The sequence below is a fragment of the Myotis myotis genome, unplaced genomic scaffold, assembly GCF_014108235.1.
Source record: "Myotis myotis isolate mMyoMyo1 unplaced genomic scaffold, mMyoMyo1.p scaffold_m19_p_11, whole genome shotgun sequence".
Taxonomy (NCBI): domain Eukaryota; kingdom Metazoa; phylum Chordata; class Mammalia; order Chiroptera; family Vespertilionidae; genus Myotis; species Myotis myotis.
In genome coordinates this window covers 51,241,970-51,250,738 of record NW_023416315.1, presented here as the reverse complement: position 1 = coordinate 51,250,738, position 8,769 = coordinate 51,241,970, and the positions used below count along the sequence as shown (strand labels likewise).

The 8,769-nt window shown below is 41.2% G+C and overlaps 2 protein-coding genes across 2 annotated transcripts; one reads left to right on the top strand and one right to left on the bottom strand.

Annotated features, from left to right (window-relative positions):
• Positions 1–341: 341 nt before the first annotated feature.
• Positions 342–1,268, top strand: LOC118665843 (taste receptor type 2 member 41-like). Its single transcript, XM_036327096.1, has one exon. It carries the CDS (start codon positions 342–344, stop codon positions 1,266–1,268), a length of 927 nt encoding a protein of 308 aa, XP_036182989.1.
• Positions 1,269–5,894: 4,626 nt separating this feature from the next.
• On the bottom strand, positions 5,895–6,930 carry LOC118666304 (V-type proton ATPase subunit G 1-like). Its single transcript, XM_036328463.1, has one exon. It carries the CDS (start codon positions 6,892–6,894, stop codon positions 6,559–6,561), a length of 336 nt encoding a protein of 111 aa, XP_036184356.1. The 5' UTR covers positions 6,895–6,930; the 3' UTR covers positions 5,895–6,558.
• Between the last annotated feature and the right edge of the window lie 1,839 nt (positions 6,931–8,769).

The following is an 8,769-nucleotide window of genomic DNA, read 5'->3' as shown; positions in this document are numbered from 1 at the left end:
GATGAAACTCAGTCACAGACTCCCTGAGAAGCCCTCTACATTGATGTTAACCACGGCAACATGTAGGCAAAACCAGAAAAACCAAATCAGGGGCAGTTGGTAGCATAATGGTAACTGAGCCTGGGAGAAATTTGCATCCTGAGAGGAAAGGTGAGCCAAGTTCACCTTTCCTCCATAGCCATAGCCAAGCATCTTCCTTTTAAGTGAGCTCTGGCTCAGATGCAGAGCCTGAGCATTCTTTTCACATCCCCTGAGGAAAAATCAAAAGAAGGACTGTGAGTAGGGGTAATAAGGAGGCCAAGGACCAAGGCGCAGGGGTGGTGACCAGAGGAGGGGCCAAAATGCAGCCAGCATTCACAGTCCTCTTCATGCTGCTCTTTGTCCTGCTGTGTCTCCTGGGAATCCTGGCCAATGGCTTCATTGTGCTGGTGCTGAGCAGAGAATGGAGGCGGCTTGGGAGGCTGCTCCCTTCTGACATGATCCTCATTAGCTTGGGTGCCTCCCGTTTCTGCCTACAGTGGGTTGGAATGGTGCACAACTTTTACGCCTTCTTCCACCTGGAGGAGTTCAACAAGAGTCTTGCAGGGCAGCTCGTTAGACTCCAATGGGACTTCCTGAATTCAGCCACCTTCTGGTTCGGTACCTGGCTCAGTGTCCTCTTCTGCATGAAGATTGCTAACCTCACCCACCCTACCTTCCTCTGGCTGAAGTGGAGGTTCCCAGGGTCAGTGCCCTGGCTTCTGCTGGGCTCTCTCCTGACCTCCACCATCGTCACCCTGTTCTTCTTTTGGGGAGACTATGCTTTGAATCAAGGTTTCTTTATTAGAGAAGCTTATGAGAATATGACCTACATGGAGAGGGCCATGAGCATGGATATTCACTATTTCCTACCCCTCAAATTTGCCTTGTTTTCAATTCCTTGCTCTGTTTTTCTGGTCTCGACTGCATTGTTGATTCATTCTTTGAGGAGACACGCTCGGACAATGCGGCAAAGTGCCCACAGCCTGCAAGACGCCAGCACCCAGGCTCACACCAGAGCTCTGAGGTCACTCATCTTCTTCCTCATTCTTTACATTCTGTCTTTCATGTCCCTGATCATTGATACTGTAGGTTTCTTTTCCTCAGAGAATGACTGGTTCTGGCCATGGCAAATTGTAACCTACCTGTGCACCTCTGTCCATCCCTTTATCCTCATCCTCAGCAGCCCCAGGCTTCGAGCGGTGTTCAGGCAGCTACTTCTGTTGGCCAGGGGCTTCTGGCTGGTCTAGGTGCCATGGTCTACTTATTCTGATCCTCAGAAGAGACTCAAGTGAGGATGACAGAACCACAGCCCATTACATGGAAATATCTTCATAGGTAGATGTCTACTGGATCATTGTGTGGGCTCCTCCTTTGAAAGGAGAGAAGGAGAACAAAATCCGGGAACACTCTGAGCATGATACCTCTATTGGGACACTATTAAAATAGGGCCCCATGGATCCCAGAGAGCCAATATTGTCCAGAAGGTCAGAATAGAAAATTTTGTGCTATTCTCTATGTTTGTATACTCTGTGTTGAGAGGAAGCCTTAAAACAAAATAATACTCTTCAGTTAAATGTCTTGATTAAGTATACTATCTTATCTTGAAAACCTAATGGGAAATTAAGGAAAAATATTGTCCACAACTGAATTAGGGTGTAGATGGGGAAGCCACAACCTTCGCGAGGATAATGTCAAGGTTACTACTAAGGGACAGTTGTGGTAGACAGTGGCTGGGCTGTGAGGTCTAAATGCTCTTCCTTTTGTGGAGATTCTTTGCCTCATACCAAAGCTTGGGTAATTTGGCTTTAATTTTGTTAAAGCCGCTGAAAGGTTTCTTTACACTACCCCCATCTCTTTTTTAATTGATATTTCCGTTGTTCTATTTCTTATTTTCTCCTCTCTGAAGTCTAAGTGGCAGCCAGACTTTTTCCAGATTTATTCTTCCCCCTCAAGCAAATGTCACCAAGTCACATGTGAATAGAATAAACATGTACTTTTGTTCTGAAAAACAAACATTCAAGAATTTCATTTAGTTTGTGTCAAAAAACTATTGAACCTCTTTTTGTTTTTTTAAAAAAGTAAAATAATGGTCTTATTAAATCTTTGTTTAAATGTTTTAAAATAGTTTGCTTCAATTACTGTGCAGTTAGTTGTTTTTATTTTTATTTATTTATTTATTTATTTATTTTTATTTTTTTGATTGTTGTCTTTTAAAAAAAATTTTGTTTTATTGCTTAAAGTATTACAAAGGGATCAAACCTGAAACCTAGGTATATGCCCTGACTGAGAATCGAACCTGCAACCTTTTTGGTGTATGTTCCAACCAACTGAGTTACCCCATCAGAGCTCCCTGTGTCTTTTGATGTGAATGGTTGTACAACATTCATGCTATTTTTCGGGTCATAGACCATAATGTCGTGGTTATAAGCCCTAGAGCCCAGCAGAAGGAGCCTGATTCTCTTGCCCCTTTCCCCAGGGCTAGCAAGAAGAGCTGGGATCCCCATTGGGCAAAGGAGATAGTCTTCTTCTCTGGGAGGAAGTGCACAAGCATCTGGGGGACCACATTGGAGGTGTAGCAGATGCCCACCACCAAGTGGTTGCAGAGGAAGAAGTACATGGGCAGGTGCACTTGGGCATCCAGCCAGATCAGCAGGGTGATGAGCCAGCAGGGTCAGCTGATAGATAGCCCCTTATAGGACAAAAAGTCCAGCCTGTGTTTACCTGCCACTGGAGAGCCCCAGTAGGACAAATTCACCCATCCAGGTCACGCTGTCCCTCCTCTAGAACAGGTGGACCAGGCTGTTGTGGGAGATGGAGGTTAGAGAGGCCAGAATCAGAATCAGAGTTCAGGGCCTGGGACTGAACAGAGGACTTTAAGGAGAAATGCAAGGACTTGTGTATTTTCTCCATTAGACTCTGAGCTTCTTGAAGTCAGGGATTTTGAATGATTTTTCTTTTTATGCAAAGATTCCTAACAAATGTTTCACAATAAAACATTTTTGTTGGGAGCATGAATAGAAAGAGTTTAAAGGTCCTGAGGATTATGCTCTGATCCCAAGATGTAGGACTGGAATTCTTTTCTTATGACCCAGGCTGGTCGGTGGCTAGGGCAGTAACAGAGAAGATGGCTCACTTGGTTCTCAGCCTACTGATGAAGCAAGCTCAGTCCTAGGTTGATAAGATTAAGGCCTCATTGGAGATCATTATACCAACTGTAATTATGTTCCAACTCCGTGCGATTATGCTATTTCCTTCGTGAAATGCTGGCATTTATTTGAATGTTAAAGTGAGTGACTAATAAAAGATGAATGGACACATCACTTACTTGCAGTGACAGCATTTGGAAACTGACTGTGCCCACAGATGACGTTAGTAAGGGAGTGCCTCTAAAACCCTGAACTTTGTTGTATATAAATCTTCTGTTATAGCAAAGACATGCTTGTCCTTGGAACACCTCCCTGTTTACTTTCCTGGTCTTTAGCCTCTATCCAAGGATAAATGTGCCATTTTTATTGTTAATATGAATGCACTAGGCAATTTTATAGTCTTCATTTTGTGTCTATTAGTAACAAGTCCCTCTAGTCCCACTTCAGTATGTGCCTCATATGTCTTTGCAACATGATGGGAGAAGGAAGTGCTGTCATAGTAGCATAATAAAGAGAGACCACAGGTATATGGACAAGAATCCAACTGCCGGAAAAGCCCATTTGAATGCCCATTAGGGGAAGCTTGAGAGGGAAGAAAAAACTCCAGATAATAGCATTCTGATGTGAAAATCCCACAGGAAACCATGGTGGACCCTAAAGAAGTGCTTTCCACGTTGGCTATACATTTGAATCACCACATGCTGGAGTAATTAAATTAGAATCTCAGATGGGTGGAACCCAGACATTAGTATAATAGAAACTGTTCATGTTTCCCAGCTAATTAAAATGTGAATCTGGGATCACTGCTTTAGAGGGAACCTCGAACCTTACTTCTGAAGATTCAATACATGGCTTTTGAGAGAGGAGTTTGTTTTGAAATAAGCCTAAAAGAGTTTTTGAGGAAGGAAGATCTTTTGGGCTAAACTTCTTATTTGTTGTTTGTGAAAGTTGAAGCCAAGAGAGTTTAGATGACTTGCCTCAAATCCCACTATGAATCAGTGAAAATGTAATCCTAACTATTGTGCCTTGATGTGCTGGGTCTGCCTTAGTCTTAGCTTTCTGAGATCTGGTTCCCAAACAGAACACCTTAGGCCCAGGGAAGAACTAGTGAGTATCAAATGAGGTGATGTGTGAGAAAGCCCTTCATAAGTTTTAGAGCATTCTCTAAATGAAAAGGATTTGTGTTGAGGATATGAGAGATGGACTATAGAATCCAATGAAATAGAAATGAAAGAAATTCAACCCAAGTCTTTCTAACAGGGTCTGAAGATAGGGCTCAAGGTTGGATGGGTGAAGAGGGCGGAGCAGCTGGATACTTTCATCTTTATTTTCTGAATGGTTGGAAGATAACCTAATCCGGCTTCTAGTGCTTCTATGGCCAGAAGGTGTCACTGTAGAAAATGCTAAGAATAGAAAATGGCTTTGGTGCAATGCCCAGCAGCTGAGTTTCTGAGCCCTGTGCCTTTTTGCAGAGCCTCCCCCTTCCCCCACTTTTTTTGTCAGCATAGTAAGTCACCAAGATTTAGCAATCAAATTTGGCTCCTGAGTACTGAGAACAGCAACAGTTGAAAAGAATAAAATGCAAAATGAGAGTCACAAAAGAATGACAGCTGGAAGGAACTTTTAGGATCATTTTAACCTCATCATTTTACAAATGAGAAAACTGAGGCTTAGACAGTTTAAATACATCAAATCTCTCTCTCTTTTTTTAAAAATTGTTTTATTGCTTAAAGTATTACAAAGAGTATTACATATGTCTCATTTTTCCCCCCGCCCTTGATAATCCCCTGGCCTCCCCTACGCCCCAGTGTCTTATGTCCATTGGTTATGCTTATATGCATGCATGCATACAAGTCCTTCAGTTGATCTCTTACCCCCCTCCCGCCCCCCCAACCCTCCCTGGCCTTCCCGCTGTAGTTTGACAGTCTGTTCGAGGCTGCTCTTCCTTTATATCTACTTTTGTTCATCAGTTTATAATGGTCTTTATTATCCATAAATGAGTGAAATCATGTGGTATTTTTCCTTCATTGACTGGCTTATTTCACTTAGCATAATGCTCTCCAGTTCCATCCATGCTGTTGCAAATGGTAAGACTTCCTTTTTTTTTACAGCAGCATAGTATTCCATCGTGTAGATATAGCACAATTTTCTAATCCATTCATCTACTGATGGGCACTTAGGCTGTTTCCAGATCTTAGCTATGGTGAATTGTGCTGCTATGAACATAGAGGTGCATATATCCTTTCTGATTGGTGTTTCTGTTTTCTTGGGATATATTCCTGGAAGTGGGGTCACTGGGTCACATGGGAGTTCCAGTTTTAGTTTTTTGAGGAAACTCCATACTGTCTTCCATAGTGGCTTCACCAGTCTGCATTCCCACCAGCAGTGCACGAGTGTTCCTTTTTTTCCACATCCTCTCCAGCACTTGTCATTTGTTGATTTGTTGATGATAGCCATTCTGACAGGTGTGAGATGGTACCTCATTATTGTTTTGATTTGCATCTCTCGGATGATTAGTGACTTTGAGCATGTTTTCATATGTCTCTTGGCTTTCTGAATGCCCTCTTTTGAAAAGTGTCTATTTAGATCCTTTGCCCATTTTTTGATTGGATTGTTTATCTTCCTTTTGTTAAGTTGTATGAGTTCCCTATAAATGTTGGAGATTAAGCCCTTATCAGTGATAACATTGGCAACTATGTTCTCCCATTGCAATGGGCTTTCTTTTTCTTTTTTTTTTGCATGACAAAGTCTTTACTTTTAAATGATTATCAGTACACCAAGTAACAACATGTAACAAGTTCTTGAATTCTATCATCTAGTAATTTGGATTAATACTAAAAGCAGCCCAAACAATTATACTACTATTCATTGTTCTAACCCTTCACCAGAAAGGACTACTCGTATTTTAAGGCTGGCTGCTGCTTTACACAGGTTACAAACAACTATTTACTACTTTTTCATAGATAAAGCCCCTGACCTTCAAGAAAGCTTAAGGGAAAAAATTAATTTAATCCCTTTCTTTCTTAAAAAAAAAAAAGTGTTTCTTACCATGTCTAAAAAAGAAAAAGTCAGTATTGTTATATATATTTATATGTTGCTTCAGTTAAAAGGCATAGAAAAACAAAGTATACTCATTAACTTTCTAAGAAATATGAGGTAAAAAGATGAAATCTTTGGATAAACTCTACTCTAAGTTTATAGAAAGAAACTAGATTTGCTGTTCTCCCAAAAGCAAAAGGACCTACTATACAGTACACAGAAATAATTTAATGCCTTTTCACAAGATTATAACTCAAGCTTTGCAAAAGCTTCATATTCCATGGAGGCATATAAGATGCCAACCCATAGAACAGGTGCTTCTTTCTCTTCCCTATCCACTTATGCGGTAGTTTTAATGGATTTCTGGCCGGATGTCACACACAAAGGCCAAGAGGTTGTCCAGGACTTCATCCCTGTTCTGCCGGAAGTAGGTCTGGAGGATGAGCATCTTCTCCTGGGTTTCCTTCTCCATTTCAGTGCTGCAACTGCCGTGGGATCCCAGAGCCGCAGCTTCCTTGGCCTTGAATTCCTTCTCCCTCTGCAGGCGGTACTGTTCAATTTCTGCCTGAGCCTCTTCTTTGGCCTGCTTCAGCCTCCGGTTCTTTCGCTTGCGGGCCTCGGACACCTTCTCGGCAGCCCGTTTCTTGGCCTGCAGCAGCTGCTGGATGCCCTGCGACTGACTAGCCATGGCGGCGGCGACCCCCAAGAGGACAGCGGCCTAAATCCGCTCCGTCGCCCCGCCGCAATGGGCTTTCTTGTTGTTTTGTTGATGGTTTCCTTTGCTGTGCAGAAGCTTTTTATTTTGATGTAGTCCCATTTGTTTATTTTCTCTTTAGTTTCCAATGCCCTAGGAGCTGTATCAGTGGAGAAATTGCTTCTGCATATGTCTGAGATTTTGTTGCCTTTGGATTCCTCTAATATTTTTATGGTTTCCCGACATACATTTAAGTCCTTTATCCCTTTTGAGTTCATTTTTGTGTATGGTGTAAGTTGGTGGTCTAGTTTCATTTTTTTGCATGTATCTGTCCAATTTTCCCAACACCATTTATCGAAGAGACTATCTTGACTCCATTGTATGTTCTTGCCTCCTTTGTCAAATATTAATTGAGCATATTGTTCAGGTCAATTTCTGGGCTCTCTATTCTATTCCATTGATCTATATGCCTGTTCTTGTGCCAGTATCAGTTTAGTATTAGCCATCGCAATTAGGCAAGAAGAAGAAATAAAAGGCATCCAAATTGGAAAAGAGGAAGTAAAACTGTCCTTATTTGCAGATGACATGATATTATACATACAAAACCCTAGAGACTCCATCAAAAAGCTACTAGACTTAATACATGAATTTGGCAATGTAGCAGGATACAAAATTAACCCCAAGAAATCTGAGGCATTTCTATACACCAATAGTGAACTTTCAGAAATAGAGATTATAAAACAATCCCATTCACCATCGCACCAAAAAAATTAAGCTACCTAGGAATAAACTTAACTAAAGAGGTAAAAGACCTCTACTCAGAAAACTACAGGACTTGGAAAAAAGAGATAGAGGAAGACATAAACAGATGGAAGAACATACCGTGTTCATGGATTGGTAGAATCAACATCATTAAAATGTCCATATTACCCAAAGCAATCTATAAATTCAATGCACTTCCCATTAAAATACCAACGGCATACTTCACAGATCTAGAACGAACTCTCCAAAAATTCATCTGAAATAAAAAAAGACCCCGAATAGCTGCAGCAATCCTGAGAAAGAACAAAGTAGGTGGGATCTCAATACCAGATATCAAGCTGTATTACAAAGCCACTGTTCTCAAAACTGCCTGATACTGGCACAAGAACAGGCATACAGATCAATGGAATAGAATAGAGAGCCCAGAAATTGGCCCGAACCAATATGCTCAATTAATATTTGACAAAGGAGGCAAGGACATACAATGGAGCCAAGATAGTCTCTTCAGAACTCTTACCATTTGCAACGTCATGGATGGAACTGGAGAGCATTATGCTAAGTGAAATAAGCCAGTCAATGAAGGAAAAATACCACATGATCTCACTCATTCATGGATAATAGAGACCATTATAAACTTTTGAACAATAATAGATACAGAGGCAGAGCTGCCTCAAACAGATTGTCAAACTGCAGCAGGAAGGCCGGGGAGGGTTGCGGGGCAGGAGGTAGGGGGGTAAGAGATCAACTAAAGGACTTGTATGCATGCATAGAAGCATAACCAGTGGACATAAGACATTGGGGGATAGGGGAGGCTAGGGGACTGTCTAGGGCGGGGGGATAAAATGGACACATATGTAATACCCTTTGTAATACTTTAAGCAATAAAAAAATAATAATAATAATAAAAAAAAAATTGAGATATGTCACATACTATAAAATTTGCCTTGTTAAAGTGTACAATTCAATGGTTTTATTATATTAACAGTTATGCAACCATCAGCACTGTTTAATTCCAAAACATTTTTATTACCCCTAAATGAAATCTTGTACACATTAGCAGTCATTCCCCATTCTCCTCTCCCTTCAGTCCCCACCAATCACTAATCT

What these genes read in the sequence shown, in the direction of transcription:
- LOC118665843 (XM_036327096.1), top strand. Translation starts at nt 342, where the DNA reads ATGCAGCCAGCATTCACAGTCCTCTTCATGCTGCTCTTTGTCCTGCTG.
- LOC118666304 (XM_036328463.1), bottom strand. Translation starts at nt 6,894, where the DNA reads ATGGCTAGTCAGTCGCAGGGCATCCAGCAGCTGCTGCAGGCCAAGAAA.